Source organism: Lithobates pipiens, unplaced genomic scaffold (assembly GCF_037356315.1).
Source record: "Lithobates pipiens isolate NorthernLeopardFrog02 unplaced genomic scaffold, aLitPip1_a1.2 Scaffold_18, whole genome shotgun sequence".
In the NCBI taxonomy this organism is placed as follows: Eukaryota; Metazoa; Chordata; class Amphibia; order Anura; family Ranidae; genus Lithobates; species Lithobates pipiens.
Window position 1 is genome coordinate 380,437,606 of NW_027507758.1, and position 22,511 is coordinate 380,460,116.

The 22,511-nt window shown below is 43.7% G+C and overlaps 1 protein-coding gene across 2 annotated transcripts in view; it reads left to right on the top strand.

Moving 5' to 3' along the window:
• Positions 1–22,511, top strand: part of MYOM2 (myomesin 2) — a 235,516-nt gene that overhangs the window by 163,563 nt on the left and 49,442 nt on the right. For both annotated transcript variants that reach the window (XM_077487771.1, XM_077487772.1), the window contains one exon: positions 6,514–6,640. In XM_077487771.1, coding sequence (XP_077343897.1) covers positions 6,514–6,640 — 127 coding nt within the window. The remainder of the gene's footprint in view (positions 1–6,513; positions 6,641–22,511) is intronic.

Below are 22,511 nucleotides of genomic sequence, written 5' to 3' on the forward strand. Positions count from 1 at the left end.
CGGCATTCCTCCATGTGTGCATTTGTCTGGCTTCCCCCTTCAGACAGGCTCAGGATGCATGCTAAATTCCCTAGGACAACATACAGCCCACGGGGCAAAGAGCCTGCCTGATTGGATACAGAGTGATTAAATAGATGGTCCTCCTATTATATAGTTCTGGTAAATCTAAAGGAGATTGTACAGAGCTTCTAAAAATCAGATTGTATAATTTATGACCACATTTATAAATCTAAAATTACCTAGTTGCACTTTCAGTGTCATTAATTGTTAACAACACACCAATTACAGAAGCAAATACACATTTTGCTGCATCCCACGAATGACAAATGCTGTAAAAAACTTACAAAAACATCCCACGAGCTACTTTGCAAGGTGTAGCGCAGCCTTTTGAAATCAATGGGCTGCCTTATGTGTGTCACTGGAAAAACAAGACAAAAACATGTGCTCTCACTACAATAGGTGTGAATGGGGTCTAAAAATGAATTTGGTGCATTTACACAAGAACAATGAGGCTCCATTCACATCTACATGTTTCCAAGCGCATGGCAAACCACACAGAAAATACGCGCTTTGCCATGTGTTTCAGAAATGTTAAAGGCTCCCCCGGTGTGGCAAACACACCAAAAACTGCGATAATACACTATGCGCTGCTTCAAAAAATAGTTCTGCAGTAGATGGGCTGCCTTATGCATGACCAGTGAAAACGATCCAAAACACCCAAAACAAACGCATGCGGGAATGTGAGTCTTCGCTATGTGAAGATGTAAACAAGGCCTGACAACTCAGTGTCCCCATCCACTCCCTCCTATGTACTTGTATAAATATGGCCATACACTATGCAATCTGATTGTACAATCCCTATACAATTTTCTTTAGAGTTACCAGACCTATGGAATAGGGGGTCACACCTGAACAATCCATTCAATTTGTATCCAATCAGACAGACCCTAGTACTACTAGTACTACATAGCTGATGGGAGATCTAAAGGAGATTGTACAATCAGATTGTATAGGTAGTGGGTGGAAGGTGGTATTGCAATGATGGAAGTGTGGTCCAGAGTGGTGAACATGACCTATCATACCCTATTCTATGATGCAACAAGAAAGTGAAGGCTGCTGGAAGATGACATAATAGGAAGTGAATGTTGATGCAAGCTACAGGAAGTGATGGAATCTGAAAATCCATTCAAAGATACAAAAAAACTGACAAGATTCTATACCTCCTGTGGAGGATGTTATGAGAAAAAAAAGCACATTTACCTGTATTTATTGGCGTATAATGCGCACATTCATTTTAAGAGGGACGTTTCAGGGAAAAAAGCTTACATTTTAAATAAGGAACTTTGAAGCAAAAAAAGGGTTAGTGCCCATCTGCAGCCTCCCCATTGCCATCAATGCAGCCTGATCAATGCCCATCTTCAGCTTCACGAATGCCATAAATGCAGCCTCATCAGTCCACATCAATGCAGTCTCACAAGTACCATCAATGCAACAGCCTCACCATTGCCTCAATGCAACAGCCTCATCATTGCTATCAATGCAGCAGCCTCAACATTGCCATCAATGCAGCAGCCTCACCATTGCCTTTACTGCAGCAGCCTCACCATTTTTAATCAGTGCAGCAGCCTCACCATTGCTTTTTAATGCAGCAGCCTCACCGTTGCCTTTAATGCAGCAGCCTCACCATTGCCATCAATGCAGCAGCCTCACCATTGCCATCAATGTAGCAGCCTCACCATTGCCATCAATGCAGCAGTCTCACCATTACCATCAATGCAGCAGCCTCACCATTGCCATAAATTCAGCAGCCTCTCCATTGCCTTCAATGCAGCAGCCTCACCATTGCCTTCAATGCAGCAGCCTCAACATTGCCATCAGTGCAGCCTAATCAATGCCCATCTGCAACCTAAAAGGGACAGGGAAAGGGGCGGGATGAGTGCCAACCGATTACATACAGTGAGAATTTCCTATGATAGACAGAACAGTAGTCCAATGGCGGCCCAGCAGAAGGGACTTCCTATTACAGAGGCCGCCAAGTAAACAGGAGATTCTCACTGTATGTAATCTAACGGCACTCATCCCGCCCCCCTCCCTGCCCCCTCCGAGGCAGCTAAAATTTAAGTTTTGGCGTATAACACGCACACGCTATTTGTACCCGATTTTCAGGGTGAAAAAGTGCATGTTATATGCCAATAATTACAGTATTTTTCTTATTTCAGGTACTTTTATAGCACCGTCAATTCAGCGCTTTTACATATGCATTGTACATTTACATCAGTCCCTACCCTCAAGGAACTTACAACCTAAGGTCCCTAACACACATATACTAGGGCCAATTTAGACAGGAGCCAATTAACTTACCAGCATGTCTTTAGAGTGTGGGAGGAAACCAGAATACCCAGAGGAAACCCACACAGGCACAGGGAGAACATGCAAACTCCAGGCAGATGGTGTTGTGGATTCAAACCAGCAACCCTTTTTGCTGCTAGGTGAAGTTGCTAACAACTACACCAGTTTGCTGCCGATTGGGGTGGCTGGGCCAGGAATTGCATTGGAAAACACTTCTAGTTATTTTGAAAAGTGAAATTCTGCCCAAAAAGGCGAACTTATCCTTTTATTTTCAAATTGAGCAGTCCCACTAAAGAGGGTTCCACATGACCAATATTTGCTCTCTTTTTACACCCTGCCCTCCCCAAGTGGATCAGCTTTTTTATTTGGGCTGCACAGATCATATCCTGAACATCAGCAACCCTAAAAAAATAGGTGGATGTACATTTTGACAGCCTCAAGGCACAAGATAATAAGACCCCTCTATAGCACTCCATATACTTGTCTGCAAAACTAATAAATTGTAGGGGAGAGGGACAGAAAGGGCAGCAGTGTAGTGGCTCCTGGTGTTGGCTTATGGAGTTGGTACAGCAATCAGCGCCACTTTTTTTTCTGTCCAATTGATCCAGCCCACAGTGAGGTCTTGTAGCACTAAAACATATGAAATACTGATCTGATCCAGCAAAAAATTGTTATATTGAGTGTTTGTCTATTTATGTCTATGGGCACTCTTAGTGAGTTATTAATAGTTGTTAATAGTGGAACTATAGTCATACTTCTTCACATACCACTGAGACTTTCAAAATACCAATAAACCACTTATATAGAAAACCCCCAGACTTTTTTTTAACAATTTATCCTATATTTGTAGCACTACCCTGGCAGGAGCTGCTGTTATGGGGCGAGTTCTCCCACAGACAGGTAAAACAAATACTCTTTACCACCTGACAGAGGCTTTGTCTCAAGCACAGTAGGTATGTGAAGAAAAACACTGCAAGCAATAGCAAACAACACTCAATGCAGCAAATACCCTGGATAAGTAATAAGAGGTATGTGGCTCATTTTTGGGGCCCAACTACATTCAAATAGTCTCTAGGTAGCAACTTGCTAGTGGGTAAGTCTGGGGACAGGGCCTTTGAAACGCAATGGGGGAGCACCAACTGTCAAGTGAAGATATCTGAAATTCAAAAGAGTAATAATATCTTCACAAAGTATCCCTAAACAACTGACAATGAGGGGGTGAGGAGGTCCCCTCTTAGGTTCTTGGCCACCAAAACAGCCAGTCCGCTCCCAGTTTGCCTCTGGCCTGTCCATCACCACCAAGGAGGAAGAACAACTTGCAGTGCAGACACGATGATGCCTGGGTTGTGCAGCTCACTTGCTTTAAAGGGACTAAAGGCCAGAACTTTAGGTTCTGTGCAAAACCAGAACAGAAATACGCTTAACATTTACGGTAAGATTTATTAAAACTGGAGAACTCAGAATCTGGTGCTGCTGTGCATGACAGCCAATTAGCTTCTAACTTCATCTTGTTCATTTAAGCTTTGACAATAAACATGGAATCAGATTGGTTTCTATGCAGAGCAGCACCAGATGTTGCACACTAAAGTTTTAGTAGAACCCGTCGTATTGTCCTTTTTTGGGTAATTGTGCCACAGGCATGGCTTACATCAATCATGGCATGACATGGTGCACTAGAAGTCCTATTGGCAGTTTGTTAGGCATAGTAAATAATTCATGTTTCAAAGTGATTGTAAACCTTTACAATTAAAAACTGAACAATGCATATCCCCATATAAAGTCTACCTTAATCAATAGCACCTAGTGTGGATCCTGGCTAATCTCTCCTTCCCCTGCAATCTGCATCTGTCACTTCTGACAGTTTTCTTTGACACCAGGCAATCCATGGTGCTAGCCCATCCCCCTCTAAGACACAGCAAGTGATTTACAGCCTTAGATGTGCATGTTTCCCAATAAGACTGTGTAGAAGCGGTGTGTCCATTCCCTCCACTCAGGTATCAGAGTACACTCATGCCGGTTTTTCAGTTAAAATTTGGCGTGGAGTTTCCTCTCAAGATCATTAGAGCACAAGTCGATTCAGTCAAAAAGGCGATCCGACATTGATCCCACCTCAGTGAAATTCAATGGGCTGAAGTAGGATCAAAGTCGGACCAAAGTAGTGCGGGGAGCATTTTCAAAGTCAGACCGACTTGTGTCAGACCAGTTAAGATGGCTCCCATAGGGAAACATTGATTTTCACATGTCATGCGACATGAGCTCCCAATGTCGGAGCGTTTGTCGCACCAGTGTGAACCCAACCTTAGACTCTGATGTCTCACTTGCCTTCTATTAAAGCAAATCTAGCACTCTATTAACTTCTGCCTGCAAGGGCCAGGAAAGTGACATCAGAAACTGGAAGGGGCATTTTACACATTGCTTCCAGGTTCATTCTAGCCAGGAGGATCAGTGAAAGGATGTTTGCGTTCATGTGTTCAGGCAATGACAAGTGATGTGCGTAGGTACGGATGAAGGAAGCATTAGGGGATCAGGGAGGATTTTTTATGTTTTACGTTTTTTTATTTTATTTTTATTGCCTTTCTCTTGATCATCTTTGGATATAGGGTTATGTTTATGGAGCTTTTCAATTGTATTATTATTATATTTTTATTATTTTATTATTATTTTTTCTATTGGATGAACTAAATGTTCTCCCAAACTATGTAACTTTAACAAAATTATTATTATAGTTTGCGCAGGGCTTTACAATACAAAGGGAGAAAATACACCAATAGTACAATTCAATACAAGAGGGTTAGAAGGGCCCTTACTCTTGTGGGCTTACAATATAAGTGGGAGGGGCTGATGAAACAAAACATAATAATGGGGAAGGATGAACTGATGAGGGAAGTTGAAGATTCGGTTGTTAGCTGAAGGCAGGATAGAACTCTCTAAAGAGATGAGTTTTCAGCGACCGCCTAAAAGTGGGCAGAATAGGAGATAGCTGGATTGGGGTAGTGAGTTTGAGAGGATGGGAGAGGCTCCGGAGAATTCCTGGAGAAGAGAATGGGAGGAAGAGACAGGGAAGCTAGAGAGCAGAAGGCCTTGGGAGGAGCAAAGAGGACGGTTTGCATTTGGAGATAAGATTGGTTATATAGCTTGGGGCAGAATGGTAAATGGCTTGGTATGTTATTGTAATGCCACTTACACGCGATCAGACTTCCAAAAGGAAATGTTGGATGTGAGCTTTTTGGCTGAAAGTTGGACCGTGTGTATGCTCCATTGAACATTTGTTGTTGGACTTTCCGCAAAAACAATTGTTGGCTAGCAGGTTCTAAAATTTTCCACCAACAAAACTTTGTTGTCGGACTTTCCGATCATGTGTACACAAGTCCGTTGCACAAAAGTTCACGCACGCTCGTAAGTACGACCCAGAAGCCAGTCTTGTAAAATTAGTGTTCGTCTTGTATGTCACTACATTCGTAATTGTTGTCCAACATTTGTGTGACCGTGTGTATGCAGGACAAGTTAGAGCCAACAACCTTTGAACATAAATCCATGGTTTTGTTGTCGGAAAGTCTTTGTCGGAAAGTCTGATCGTGTGTACGAGGCATTAGTGTTTTGAATTTTATTCATTGGGCAATGGGAAACCAGTGGAGGGATTGGCAGAAAGGAGTGGCAGACACTGAACGGTTGGTAATGTGGATAAGTCTGGCAGTGGCATTCATAATAGACTGAAGAGGGGGTAGCTTGTGGAGAGGTAGGCCAATGAGGAGGCAGTTACAATAGTCAAGGCGAGAAAAAACAAGAGAGGTTTTGGAGATGTTTCGGAGGTGAAGTCTGTAAGATTTGGACAGTGATTGGATTTGGGGCTGAAAGCACAGGTTAGAGTCCATGATTTCACCTAGCACCCTGGCATGCGGGGGGGGGGGGGGGGACTGATGGTCACATTATTATTCTTGAATGGGAAGTCGGGGTGGGCTCAAAGCTGGAGGAAAAATGATGAGCTTTTATAAAAAATGCTTCCAATCATAAATGTAACAGATCAAAGGGAGCAAATAAGAATGTTGCATTGTAAGAGTTTGCTTGCACAACAGTGATATTTATAAATGATGTAATGTTCTTGTATGCAATGTGTAATTTACTTAGACTGTAACAGTATGTACTTTGTATCTTGACTTTTGCCAGGTGGAAAATCTGGAAGAGGGTGCTTTCTATGAATTTAAAATATCTGCAGCCAATCTTGCTGGGCTTGGCCTTCCCTCTGATCCAAGTGAACACTTTAAATGTGAGGCATGGACATCACCAGAGCCAGGTATGACCTATTCAGTTCATACATCTTTAGTCCTGCCCCTGTGTCTTGCATTAACCTATTGTATCCAAAATAAATGACTGGTAAGAAATGTCTAAATCTTGCTATGCTTTGGATAAAACTCAAGCTTTGTATATGGGGTTGAAGAATACTATAAATATTCTCTCAAATGATCTTCAGCATTTTCCTAAGAAAAAATAATAATTCAGTGCATGGTTTGATCTAAAGTTGATTTGACTTATCAACAGCTGTTAGGACATACCCGGAAATAAGCAATCATTTTGTAAGAGAGCAGATTTATGGGATATATCAATGACTAAACATTATTAGTTCCCCATATTATAAGCTACTAAAAGCTAATATTTAGTTCATTGTCAGGGATCTGCAATTTATCTCTTCAATGTGTTAAAATATGTTCATTATTGATGAGTTTTAAAAGATAAATTGTAGGAAGCTGCATCTCTAATCATTACAATTTACCACAAGTAAAACTTGAAACTTAGGCATAAGAAAAACAATTCTGCATGCAGAGAAAACAACTTATTTTATTACAAGACACAATGCCACAAGAACAGAGCACAATCCCATGCGGCAGAATAGTTATATCATCCATGACAGCTATACTACTCAAATTTTTCTTTATTTTACCATCCCTTCATATACAAGGCCATTTTTATCAGTTTTCAATACTCTTGTTATGCACGCTAATATTGAGTTAGGATTGATAATGTGCATATTTTTTGATAGCCATGACAAATGCTGGAAATTGCTTACTAAATGTTTAATGCAGTTTCATGTCTTTTTAAGTGCTAGAACTATGGTTAGTTTAATTTTACTCTATAGATACAGTTGACCAGGAGTCAGCTTTCATCAGTTATTTTTAGTTAAAAAGAGTGATTTCTGGATAACTTGGAACATGTGTCAAACACGAGGCCCATGGGCTGAATCTTGCCTGCCAGCCCATTTCATGTGGCCCTCATACCCAGGGCTTTTTTAAGATGTAACCTGGCAGAAATATACTCTGCCATCTCCAGCTCTTGCCCTCCATTTCCCACTCATCACTGTCGCTTGTAAACACAAAGCCTTCTTCTGAGGGCTGTGGAGGGAGATGTGTGCAAAGGTGGGGGATGGGGGAAAGTGATGCAGAGTTCAGATCTGAAGAGGGGTGGAAGTGAGATGTGGACAACTTGTGAAAGAGAGCTGAACCCAGCACACTATGCATAGTACACCTCTAAACCCTTCAATCTGTATGTAGCACACTCCTCCACCCTGCAGTTGATATGCAGCGCACCCCTGAACCCTGCATTATGTATGTAGTGTACCTCTGAACTCTGCATTAGATATGTAAAGCTCCCATGAGACTTCACTCTGTGCATAGGACACCTCTGAACACTGCACTAAACATACCTCCTGGTATTTATTGCCCCTTTAAGATCCTTCCATTGGTAGTGCAATTTGGCCACACCCACTATTCTATTCAGTTAGGCTGGTTGTGGGGGTTAGTTGAGTTCCTGCACCTTTTATGTGACAAAAAATCCCTGGATAAATGTGTATAGTCTTACAGATACAACAGGCCCTTTGAGGGCAACCATAATACTGATGCGGCCCTCGATGAAATTTTATTTGACACCCTTGACTTAGAATATATGGATTACTGCATTTTGATCATTGTGTTGGGCTTTATTATAGTGGATTTCCAATTTATTTAGATATTTCCTGTACATAGAGATTATATGGGACCCTGATGTGGCCTAGGTGAACCAACAAATACAAAAGGATACAATAAATGTCTGCAGCCTATGATATTCAGTAATTTATTTTGATTGCTGCTGGTCATTAAACGGATTGTAATTTCAAAAGGCAGAATATTTTGCACATCCCAGTATTTGAAGTTTTAGTGCAGTAGCATGCAGAATTGTCCCTTGTCGGCAGTTACTGAATTTTAATAGTACTGGCAGCTTTAATTTGAGATGTCATCTGTATTATATATATATTTATATAATCTGGTATTACAGCACAGACACAAATGTATTTTGTAAGAAGATAGTGGCCACCAGGTTACACTGTCTCCCAAAAGAGAAATGGATACTGACAGCAAAAAAGCTGTTGGCCAGCATAGAATGGCCTCACCTACAACCATCATGCCTCAGTTGTTGCTAGTGTCCTCAGGAGAGTGGATGCATTTTCTTTGGCTCTGCTGTTCACTGTTCTTGTGGAAGAATTTCTATTATCATCTACTGCTGGTAGATTCATGCCCGACATATGAAATCCTGGAAATCTCACCAGTCGGGGCGTGGCCTGGTGATGTGCTAGAGCAGACGTGTGCTCTGTGAGCTCCGGGGCCGACACTGATAAAATTGCATAAAATCATCCAAAAAGTCATACTTTTACCTCCTGAACGATGGGCCGGCGGACGGGCAAGTCTCTGCCCAAGAAAGGTGCCTCGACGGGGTCAATCAAGCGATTCCTTTCCGTGAAACCGGACGAGTTGGAGGAGCAAGACGACCTAGGCCGCAAGCTGTAGGGTGGAGTAGAGCTCGCCTCCCGCGATGGGCCGGACCGGAGGTCGCGCTCGCCCGAGTCCTCGGTGGGCTCGGGCGACGAAGAGGATCAACATCCTTCTGCCAGAGCGGCGCCGAGGGTGAGCGGCCTCCCTACCACCTCCGATCTAGCCTCCATGCTGCTGAACCTCGAGCGGGTCATTAAGAAGGAGGTCTCCGCAGTCCGAACGGATCTCTCGCAAGTGCTGGTTCGTGTCGAAGAGACGGAGCAACGTCTAGACCGCCATGCGAGCCTTACAGGCGACTACACGCCAACTTGCCATTTCGCATCGTACGACCGTTTACAAGCTCGAAGATCAAGAGAATCGTAACAGACGTAATAACATTCGGATCCGGGGACTCCCCGAAGCGACTGGGGACGACGACCTTTTACCGTCCGTTCGGGGTATTTTCAACAGTCTTCTGGGCAGAGCCGCTGACGCCCCCTTGAAGATTGACCGGGTGCACAGGGCGCTCCGACCACGCAACCTTGCTACAGACATCCCACGGGACGTCATTTGCCGGATCCACCATTATCCCGAAAAGGAACTGATTATGCAGAAAGCTAGGGGAGCTACACCGTTTGATTTTGATGGAGCGATGTTATCCTTTTTCCCGGACCTGGCTAAGGAGACCTTGGATCGACGCAGGGCCCTGCGTCCCCTCACGGAACTACTTCGGGCGGCGTCCATTAAATATAAGTGGGGCTTCCCTGCTGCATTGATCGCCTCTAGAGATGGCAAAACCGCAATACTTCGATTCCCGGAGGAGCTGCCCAAATTCTGCACTGATATGTCCGTTCCTATCCCGGAACTGCCTGGATGGCAGGACGGCATTCTGCCTCTGCCCGCTGGGGCTGACCAGGGCTGGCAGAGAGTGAGCCGTGCCCGCCGCACTTCTGCACCTGATTACCGCCCTTGAAATGGCATTCTGCCCTACAGCTTGTTTCCTTGTTCTGGATGTCTACTTGCATCTGTGGGGCATACCGCCTGAACACAGTTGGGCGGTTCCCTTACCGAGAGTGTACGAGGAAGCTGACAGCCTCTGGCGGCAACTAGTTTTTGCAAGGCCATGGATGAGTCACCCTTGGCCGTGTGGTTCACACCCCGGTACCTCCTTGGGGGCCCCTGTCTGGAAGTGGACATTGCTGATTTGTCGTTTTATTTAATGGCATGTTACTTTTCCCTCTCCCCCCCTTTGCCTTTGGAGCGTGACTGACTCGCGGTATCTCCCCCCCTTATACGTTTTACCGCCTTAGCTTCATACTCATATTGTTCTCTACAGGTGTTTTACTGTATTATGTTCTGGATGATGTTATTTCTATATTTTTATGCCTTGGTGTCGGCACCGGACCGCGGGGCGCTACTTTGGACCTTTACGGTGTGGTTTGCGCCCGGTTGCCCGAGTCCCGTCCCCCCCTTTTTGAGCGGGGGCTGCCCGGCGCGGGGCCCTGACATCCGTGCCCCTGCTGGGGTGGGGGGCGTGGGGGCCCTGTGGCGGTCGCGCAGCCCGCTCGCGCACGGCATGGCAATGCGTGCACTACTAGCTGTTCTCCGACAGCACTTTTTTTGGTTCAATTTGTTTTTCCCACTACGGTGGGGTCTTTCATTCTCTTGTCTCCTTTCCTTCCCCTCTCCTTTTCTCTTTCACCTCTCTTGTCTATTGCCTCCATCCCCTCTGATCCGCCTCTGTGTTGCAGTGGTAATGATGTGGTGGTCGCGGTTCCTCCTTCTGAGACCCCATGGCTACTGTGAACCTTATATCTTTTAATGTACGGGGCCTTCACGCCCCGGGGAAGAGACACAACTTATATAGGGAGCTGGACCGTTTGCGGGGGGACGTGGTCTTCCTCCAGGAGACCCACCTCACGCAGACGACTCTAGTTAGGCTACACTCACCAAAGTACCCCACGTGGTTCTACAGCCTCTCCGACATTTCTAAAGCAAAAGGTGTGGCCATGGGATTCGTAGGGGAACCGCGTTCACGTTTGAGGAAATGTTGAGTGATCCTGCGGGACATTTTCTGTTTCTGCGGGGTACCCTGGGCAGCATGCAGTGTACTTTGGCCACCTTATACTCCCCTAACAAAAACCAGGCGCGTTTCCTGGCCTCCACACTCTACTCCCTACGAAATTTTGCACGTGGATGCATTCTACTAGCGGGCGATTTTAATGTTCCCCTGGAACCTACTTTGGACACCTCTAGAGGTGGTTCCTCGCTTTCTGGCAGAGGATTGAGGTATATACGATCTCGGCTCCATGACCTGCAGTTGATGGATGTCTGGAGAATGAATCACCCGCGGGAAAGGGACTTTACATACTATTCTTCTGTGCACCAAACATACTCCAGAGTTGATCTATGCTTCATTGATCACCAGCACCTACCGCTCATAGTGAAGTCAAGCATTGACTCATCCCCCCTTTCAGATCATGCTCCGATCTCCTTAACCATTAAAGTGGCGTCCATACCCCTGAAATCAACTAATTGGAAGTTGAACGAGGACCTTATAGCCGAGGAGGCAGATAAAAAGGTGATGGGTGACAGTTTAGAGTTTTATTTTAAGACTAATGTCAGTCCTGACGTTTCACCGGGAGTGCTATGGGAGGCCCACAAGGTGTATATTAGGGGTAAGTTTATGGAATTGGGTTCTAGGAAAAAGAGGGAGCGCTTACTACAACAGTCCAACTTGTTACGCAATATTACAGACTTAGAACGCCGGCATAAACTGAACCAGACTCCGGCCCTTTTTCACGCCTTAACGGAGAAACGGGAGACCCTAAAGTCCCTCCTTCATTTAGATCAAAAGCGACGCTCTCGGATAGTAGCTCACCGATTTTATGAGTGGGGGGATAAACCCAGTAGGTTGTTGGCCAACTCGGTGCGACAGCGTAAAAACGCGGCGTTTATTGCTAAAGTTAAGACCCCCTCGGGAGACCTGGTGTTTGAGACCCCCCGTATAGCCAAGACATTCAGGGACTTTTATCAGCGTCTATATCAGGTGCACCAGGGTGTCCAAGATAGAGATGCCCGGGGACGCCTTATTGGGGACTACCTGGCCCGTGCCGCCCTCCCGAAGCTCTCCGAGGAGGTTTTGGCTTCCTTGGAGGGGGAGTTTATGGCTGCGGAGCTTCTGGGCGCCATGAAAAATATGGCGTGTGGTAAGGCACCGGGACCGGACGGCCTCACGGTGTCTTATTATAGAGCGTACGCTGACATACTGTTTCCGTACTTGACCAGATACGCTAACGTGACCTCGACCGGCGGGGACCTTCGCCCGGAGACCATTAATGCCCACATCGCGGTATTACCCAAGGAGGGCAAGGACCCTAGTGACTGCGCGAGCTACCGCCCTATTTCGCTCTTGAATATTGATGCGAAGATTTATGCTAAAGCCATAGCGAATAGGCTGCTCCCCTTGATTCCACAGTGGATATCGCGGGATCAGACGGGATTCATCCCTGGGAGGGAGGCGCAAGATAATTCTCTCCGCACACTTTCCTTGATGGCATATGTGCGGCGGACTTCCCAGCCCACCCTGTTGCTCTCCACGGATGCTGAAAGGCGTTTGACAGGGTGGGCTGGGACTTCCTTATGGCTACGCTGACGCACTTGGGTATAGGACCCTCTTTGCGCTCTAAAATAGCGACGTTGTACCACTGCCCCACTGCTCAGATACGGATTAATGGTACCCTTAGTGACCCCTTCACCCTATACAATAGCACCCGCCAGGGCTGCCCACTCTCGCCAATTTTATTTGCGATCTCCCTGGAACCATTTCTATCCCTTGTTAGGCGAAACCCGAGCATACGGGGCGTAACAATAGGTAAGACGGAACACAAATACGCGGCTTACGCGGACGATATATTGTTTTATGTACAACAACCACTGATCACCCTCCCCAATCTTATGTCCGAGTTTTCGGCCTATGGTGCGGTGTCCAATTTTAAAATCAATATGTCCAAATCGGAAATGTTAAACATCTCTGTCCCCGCCAGACAGGTGTCTCACCTGAAAAAAAACGATCCCTTTACCTGGCAGTTGAGCTCCATGAAATATTTGGGCATTCAGCTTACGCCCTCCCTATCGTCCCTATTCCGCGCTAACTTTCTGCCTTTGCTCAGCACACTTAGGTCAGATATCCAAAAGTGGTCCCAGCTACGACATTCTTGGCTGGGCAGAATTGGACTGGTTAAGATGAATTTGCTGCCCAGGGTACTCTTCATGCTTCAGATGGTCCCGTTTGGGATACCGGTGGGATTTTTTACAATCTTGACATCTTTGGTATACCGGTACATATGGAATAGGAAAAGACCCAGACTGAGTAGATCTCTCCTCATCTGCCCTAAATGTAAAGGGGGTTTAGCTGTACCAGACTTTAAGCTTTACTACAGAGCCATTGTGCTGACTAGGCTCTCTGATTTGAAATATTGCAAAGACACGAAACTCTGGGTAAACTTAGAAACGGACCTCTGTGGCGCTGAACCTGAACCCGAGGAAGTTCCGGAATCTCTTGCCTACCACGTCACCGCTAACACACTCCTCCTTGATGGTATGGGACTCTATCTGTAAGATGTATGGCTGGTTGTATAACTCCCCCCTGATGCCCTTGGTGGGTCATGATTTCTTCCCTCCGGGTAACATGGACCCTCAGATTCACCCGTGGCGGCTGGGCACTAACCCATGCCTACATCATTTCACCGGCCCATCCGGCGTTATGCCACTTTCTTCCATCATGGGTGACTCCCCCATATCCTACATGGATCGCTGGAAACATCATCAACTATTGAACTTTGTTCGCATGCTCCCAAAGCCCTTGCGTTCCTTGGCAGAGCTTACACCTGTGGAAACCGCATTCGCCGACCCTGACCCCATTGAGAGGCCGGTTTCGTACTTTTATCAGGCATTGTTGTCCCTCACTTCTACTGGTACTCCCTCATTTCTACGGTACTGGGAAAGGGAACTGCATACGGATTTATCTCCGTCCCAGCAGTCACAAATCTTAACCCTGGCTCATACCTCCTCTGGATCATCTAAAGCATCGGAAATGGCGTATAAACTTCTGACCAGATGGCACTACACACCGGTTGTTTTACACAGGTTTTCTCCTCAGTCCTCCCCACTGTGCTGGCGGGAGTGTGGAGAGGTAGCCACTCATGCTCATATTTGGTGGTACTGCCCGCGGATCCGCCCATTCTGGCTGGCGATTTTATATACGATTAAGGAAATCCAGGGGTGGGAGGTCCCTAACGACCCGTGGTATGTTCTGTTCCATTGCACGGGGAAGCCGACGGGCCCCTATAAAAGGTCGATTACACCACACCTTCTAAACGCTGCCAAAACCCTCATTCCTCAGTTTTGGAAACTGAAGACGATCCCCACGCTCCAGCGTTGGTTACTCAACGTGGATACCACATATTACATGGAGGACATGACTCTCTCCCTCCGGGGTAAATCTGAGCTGGCGACGAGGATCTGGGCCTGTTGGGTTGCCTTTAAATATTCATCTAGTTATGCAGCCATAATGTCTCAACCAATGTGATGTGATCATAGCTCTTGTTCTTGCGATCTCAACTGTATCTTTGAAATTGTTTATCAGAGGGTGGTCTGCCTTCCTCCCCCCCCCCCCCCTGCTCTCACATCCCCCCTTGTTTCTCTTTTTCTCTTTCTTCCTGTTTCTTTTTCCTTTTCTTTACTCTTCCTCTTTCTCTGTCTACTGTATTCTCTCTTTCATAATGGAAGAGGTGGGTGTATTTGACTGTTTCATTGTAACTAACGATGTAATAATGCTGCCCCTGATATTGGTTTATGTATTGATCGTTATGCTTTGTACACACTTCTCTTCTTCAATAAACATTAATTATAAAAAAAAAAGAAATCTCACCAGTCAGCCAACATGCACTGGTAGATTCATGTCAGATATATACTGTAAAATCCTGGAATACTCTCCAGTTCACTCAGCATAGGTTCCCCAAGTTTTACACATTAGTGTTCTCTCTTTGCTGGCTTTGCACTTACAGCACTGACAACTTTGTTTGTATTCTAGTTATCACTAGATCTCACATTTAGGGCCAATATTTTCTGGGGAAGGTTCAGACCAGGGCCATAGCATATCGTGAGTATGTGTAACGTGGTTTGTTTTCTAGTTTCAGAAGACTCCCCTACAAGTCAGACCAGTATTAAAGAGGTTCTGCAGAGTAACTTTGGGTCAGAGTCATGGCAGTCATTTGCTTGTCCCGGTCTCTAGTTTTGGGGTGAGCTGCAGCCCCATTCTTGTTGTATCAATTAGGGGAACTCATTCTTTTTATTAGGTCTTTTGTATGTGACTTGCCACTATTATTTACTTTTGGTCATTCTGGATCAAGGTGTTGTTGCTCTAGTTCTTGTGCAGAACTGTTATCAGGGAAGATACGTCAATCTGTTTGCCAATCAAACAGACATGTCTTTATTTAGAATCTCATAGCTTTGCATGTCAAACCCAAAAATTCTGCAAACATTCAATCAATTCTGTCATTGCCTCCATTTCAACAGAGTGACTTTCTGTCTTCTCTGAACTTTAAGGACACATATTTGCATGTCTCTATTGTTCCAGCATATCAATGTTTCCTATATTACCAGTTCATGGCACTGCTAAACGTTTACCTATCTGGCAGGAACTGAACACCATTTACATGACTTCCACTACTATACATAACAGGTTCCTGCTACCAGTACTACTAGTAATATCACTGGCAACATTCACTTTCATGGACAGGAATCTCTAGATATGTAAGCAAGTAGATGAGGATAAAAAAAGGGAATTGGGTCCTCTGCAATTCATACCAGGCCCTTCAGGTCTGGTATGAATTGTAAGGGGGACCCAATGCAGATAAAACAAAAAAGAAGTGGCATGAGGTCCCCCCCCATATTCTATGCCCTCAACATGGGGGGTCTTCTGCCGTGGGAGACCTACCTGTCAAAGCACCTTGTAATACTGTTGATGAGGCTGAGGCTTTCTGTCCCACAACTCTGGCCTTGTGGTTGTGGGGATCTTTGGGCGGAGATGATTGGATTCTGGAAGCCCCCTTTAACAATTAGGGGGCTCCAAGATGGGGCCCTTTCATGTAAACAGTAAAAAAAAACACATTTTGAAAAATCTTTTTACAAACCCCCTAAACAAATCTCACCATATACAATCATGTGTATCCCAGTGACATCATTGACACTTTTTTATTGCTATGGACAATCTCCAAATTCCAGGCAGAAAAAAACTGTATTTATAATATAAAACTACATGCACGGCACTGGGCAGACCACTAGGGACAAAGAGGGTGTGTAATTTTTTTATACATTACTGTAATCTGTAAGATTACAGTACTGTATGTGTATTGTGTATTTTTACTTTTTTGAATTTGGCGCCGATCTCTGCTCCCGTGCGTAACTCTCCCTGTATCCTGCAATGTGATCCCGAGTCTGGCTCGGGGTTACAGCTTATGGTAATGAAATTCCACCCTGAGCCAGACTTGAGAATGCCGCCAGGGGGTTAATACAAGAAAGGACTTGCTTTGGAAACCGCAGCTTGGCATTGCATGCTATTATTGAGCTTATGATCTACCAAAACCCCCAGACCCTTATCCACCATTGAGTCCCCCAGTTGTACTCCACTAGTATTTGTGATGCATGCATATTTTTAGCCCCCCAAGTGCATAACTTTACATTTATCAACATTAACCACTTTAGCCCCGGACCAATTTTCAGCCTAAGGACCAGAGGTCTTTTTACAATTTTGCACTGCACTGCTTTAACTGGTAATTGCGCAGTCATGCAATGTTGTACCCAAACGAAATTTGCGTCCTTTTCTTCCCACAAATAGAGCTTTCTTTTGATGGTATTTGATTGCCTCTGCAATTTTTATTTTTTGCGATATAAATGGAAAAAGACCGAAAATTTTGAGAAAAAAAGATATTTTCTACTTTTCGTTATAAGAAAAATCGAATAAACTCAATTTTAGTCATACAATTAGGGCAAAATTTATTCAGCCACATGTCTTTAGTAAAAAAAATGTCAATAAGCGTATATTTATTGGTTTGCGCAAAAGTTATAGTGTCTACAAAATAGAGTACATTTTCTGGAATTTACACAGCTTTTAATTTATGACTGCCTATCTCATTTCTTGAGGTGCTAAAATGGCAGGGCAGTACAAACTCCCCCCAAATGACCCCATTTTGGAAAGTAGACACCCCAAGGAAATTGCTGAAGGGCATGTTGAGCCCACTGAATATTTTTTTTTTGTCCCAAGTGATTGAATAATGACACAAAAAAAAAAAAGTTTACAAAAAGTTGTCACTAAATGATATATTGCTCACACATGCCATAGTTATATGTGGAATTGCACCCCAAAATATATTCTGCTGCTTTTCCTGAGTACGGGGATACCACATATGTGGGACTTTTTGGGAGTCTAGCCGCGTACGGCACCCCGAAATCCAATCACTGCCTTCAGGATTTCTAAGGGTGCAAATTTTTGATTTCACTCCTCACTACCTATCACAGTTTCGAAGGCCATAAAATGCCAAAATAACACAAACCCCCCCCAAATGACCCCATTTTGGAAAGTAGACACCCCAAGGAAATTACCGAGGGGCATGTTGAGCCCATTGAATATTTTTTTTTTGTCCCAAGTGATTGAATAATGACACAAAAAAAAAAAAGTTTACAAAAAGTTATCACTAAATGATATATTGCTCACACATGCTATAGTTATATGTGGTATTGCACCCCAAAATATATTTTGCTGCTTCTCCTGAGTATAGGAATACCACATATGTGGGACTTTTTGGGAGTCTAGCTGCGTACGGCACCCCGAAAACCAATCACTGCCTTCAGGGTTTCTAAGGGTGCAAATTTTTGATTTCACTCCTCACTACCTATCACAGTTTCGAAGGCCATAAAATGCCAAAATAACACAAAACCCCCCCAAATGACCCCATTTTGGAAAGTAGACACCCCAAGCTATTTACTGAGAGGCATGTTGAGTCCATGAAATATTTTATATTTTGCCATAAGTTGCAGGAATATTACAATTTTTTTTTTTTTGCACAAAGTTGTCACTAAATGATATATTGCTCACACATGCTATGGGCATAAGTCAAATTACACCCCAAAATAAATTCTGCTGCTTCTCCCGAGTACGGGGATACCACATGTGGGGGACTTTTTGGGAGCCTAGCCACGTACGGGACCCCGAAAACCAAGCACTGCCTTCCGGATTTAAATATAAAACGCTACCAAAAAAACTGTTAGCGATCGCAGGGATCAGGCCTGACTCTGCGATCGCTGCAATTATGTGTTTAGTGTTTTGTAAGTGACAGCGATCGATCGATACTGCACTTGGGTGGGCTTGGTGGAGGGACAAAACGCAGGTGCTAGCAGGTATCTGGGCTGATCCCACTAACAATGCGTTTTTTTGGAACCCTAAACTGCTAGGGACGCTAGTATAGATCTGATCAGATCAGATATTGATCTGTTCAGATACTATACCACTACGGGAGGTGTATGCTTTGTGCGTGGGTGTTAGCGGTACTGTCACTAGCCTAGCGCTGCCTGGGGCGACTCAGACCCTGACCCTAAAACCTAATTGATATCACCCGCCGGGTGATCAGGGGGTTAAACCTTTATTGGGTAATAAATGGTGGGTGCCCTGATACTATAAAAAGCAAACTAACTAACCAGAGTCACCCGTAACACTTATATGGTGATCACTGGTGAAAGGGTTAACTAGGGGCAATCAGGGAGTTCAAATTTTTATTAGGTAGTATATGGGGGTCCCTGGCGCTATATAAAAACCTGATGGGGAACCTAAAAAAATAACTAGCTACCTAGCGACACTAGCGACACTAATGCAGCAATCAGAAAAATAATCGCTTAGTGACAATGGCAAAAGTGTGTTGTGTGCCTGTGTGTTAGTTAGTGTCAGTGTAGTGTTTGGTGCAGACTTACTGTGTCCTCTCCTCGTAGTCCGGTCAATAAGACCGCCCCGAGGAGAATGACATCACTTCCTCCCTGCCTGTGTATACAGTACACAGTGGGAGGAAGCTTCTCATTCGCCAGGAGTGATCGAGAGGGGATGGCCAGAAACCAACGGCCATCCCCTCGTCCCGGATCGCTCCTGAAGCGAACCAGACCACCGCATCCAGCGGGAGGGGGTCCGATCGGACCCCCCATCCGCTGGAAGGCAAGCACGTACATGTACGTGCTTATGCTTGTACATGCCATTGTAATGACGTACAATGGCATTTGGCTGTTGTTAAGTGGTTAAACCTCATTTTCCACTTATTTGCCCAATTAGTGCATTGAGGTTGGCTTGTAAATTGGAGACATCCTGTGAGGACGTTATTCCACTGCATAGCTTAGTTGCACCAGCAAAGACATGAATGGTATTTTTAATCCCAGACCCTATATCATTTATAAAGATATTATAGTAAGGATCCCAGCACTGAACCTTGGGGTACAGCACTGATAACCTTAGACCATTCTGAGTACGAGTCATTAACCACTCTGAATTCTATCTTTTAGCTAGTTTTCTATCCATTTACAAATTGATCTTTCCAAGCCTGTAGACTTTACTTTACAAATGAGCTATGTGTGGGGAACTGTGTCAAATGCTTTTGCAAAGTCCAGGTATACTACAGCCACCCCTCTGTCCAAGGTTTTACTTACCTCCTCATAAAAATAAATCAGTTTTGTTTGACAACTTCTGTCATGAATCCATGCTGTCTTTTGCTTAAAATATATTTTTTCCAACAAGAACTCGTCTATGTGGTCTTTTATTAAACTCTCCAGTATCTTCCCGTCTATAGAAGTTAAACTAACAGGTCTATAGTTAATTTGTAAAAACTTTGATCCCTTTTTAAATATGGGCATTACATTGGCCCTGCACCAATCCAGTGGTACCATTCCAGTTATTAACAAGTCTCTAAAAATTAGAAACAATGGCCTTGAAATGACAGAGCTCAATTCTTTTAGGATCCGTGGGTGGGTGCCATCTGATCCAGGTGCTTTATCTACCTTTATTCTGTCTAAATAATTCTAGATCATATCCCTTTTGAGTCATTGTGGATCAATACCGCCCCTATTATGTACATAATTTCTCCCATGCTCCTGTGTATGCACAGAAGTTGAAGAAAGTATTTAAAAAATTTGCCTTGTCTTTGTCCCCAATCACCTACTTTAGATTATTTTGTAAAGGGCCTACATGCTCAGACCTGACCTTTTACTATTAATATATTTGAAGAATTTTTGGGGTTTTGTCCTACTATCTTTTGGTCATTTAAGGTCAAATGTTGTATTTTTCTTTGTCCTAACATATGTTTTTAAAATATACAAGGCAATGTTCAATTGTTGAAAAAATGTCAAACCTATGGTGCACTCTAAATATTATTTTCATCCATCTAAAATTTCCATTTCTGTATAAAGTACATTGGATTTAGCTCAGAAAGTAATATCATTACCCTTGTGACAACAAACAGCTACATATATTTTATGTATCAGATGCAGTTTTGGACACTGGGAGAGATTAAAATACTCAATTCAATACATTACAGAGCAAGCCATACATACACCTTTATCCTATTTGGAGATTCCATGATATCATTGGTATAAAGTAAATATAGAATAGTCCAGCACCATGTTCATTCCTTTTTTATCTCTACATATTGGTATTCTGCATCAGAAAAAATGCTCTATTACTGCATAATGTATGTGAACATTTTATACGTATCTATGTAAGAATGTACAATATATTATTTTGTATGATATATTGCTGGCACAGCAAGGAACTCCATTTCCTAGAGTGATATTTTCATGACACTGAGATGTTTATTTCTAAGTTATTTTCTGTAAACAATAAATAAAAATAAAGATTCGATCACAACCTGGTACAGCTACTTAATTTTCAACTGAAAAATCTATTTTCGGTGAGAAAAAGAAGCCCACTGAATTTGTAAATAAATAGGAGGTCATGTAGCTTGAAAGATAAGGGTGCTGTGGTTTGCAGACTGGTGCAATGAGGGGCCATAGTGTATATATGGCTTTTCAGGTTAATTTGACAAAATGCAGTTGAGGTTATTCTGTATGTGTGTGTTTGGGGTTACATAATCTGGATAGTGCATTAAAAATTGCACTTACCCTTAACCCCCCTGGCGGTATTCCCGAGTCTGGCTCGGGGTGGAATTTCAGTATCATAAGCGGTAACCACGAGCCAGACTCGCATTGCAGGATACAGGGAGAGTTACTTAACTTGTCCCCTGGATCCAGCAATGTCCTCCCCGTTGTGTGTGCGAGCTGTCCTCTGTTCAATTCGCACAGTGCCCGAGTGCTACTGAGCTCCATTCCCTGAGACATTGCAACACACGGGAGCAGAGATCTGCGCCAAATTCACCAAAAAAGTTAAAACACACAATACACATACAGTACTGTAATCTTACAGATTACAGTATTGTATAAAAAATTATACACCCCCTTTGTCCCTAGTGGTCTGTCCAGTGCCCTGCATGTAGTTTTATATTATGAATACAGTTTTTTCTGCCTGGAATTTGGAGATTGTCCATAGCAACCAAAAAGTGTCCCTTTATGTCAAAAGTGGTTATAGACCAGCTAGAAAACAGCGATAATAAATTATAATCACTTGCAGAATTGAGCGATAGCGATTTCTGGGGAAATTTGTCATCAACACTAAATCTAATGACAGCAACAATTCTGCAAATGAGCAAATTTCAGTGTTTTTGATTTATGATTTTGTGTTTTGATTTTTTGATTTATGATATTGTGTTTCAAACTACTATCATACCTGGGATGAGTTATTCCTAAGGATTGCAGGCCTACAATATAAAACGCCAAATTTCCATGCAAAATAATGGTACCGCTTTCAGCACCTAAAATCAGAAATAATCATACCGCCAGGGAGGTTAAATAGCATGTATAAGGAACATATTACACATCACTTCACAGATATAATAATACTTGCTACATAAGGCCTATTTCTCTCTCTAATTACTGACTGTAAAAAGATAGGTGGCATATCTATAACAGAGCTGGCCTTGGACTTCACTTAAGATGCTGTATTGTGGCGACACTGCCCCAAACATTGTCGCTAACTAATTTAACAATTGTCTGTGCAGAGGATACAATTGGGTTGATTATCTAAAGGCAAAAAGGCTATTCACTTTCCAAAGGAGTTTTCCCTTAGTTTAGTAAATGAGGGGAAGCTCTGCTGACGTCCATCACCCAATCATGTGGAATCAAAAATGCAATTTTTTTTCCTTGAGCAGAATTTTGTATTCTTTGCAAATTGATTTTTTA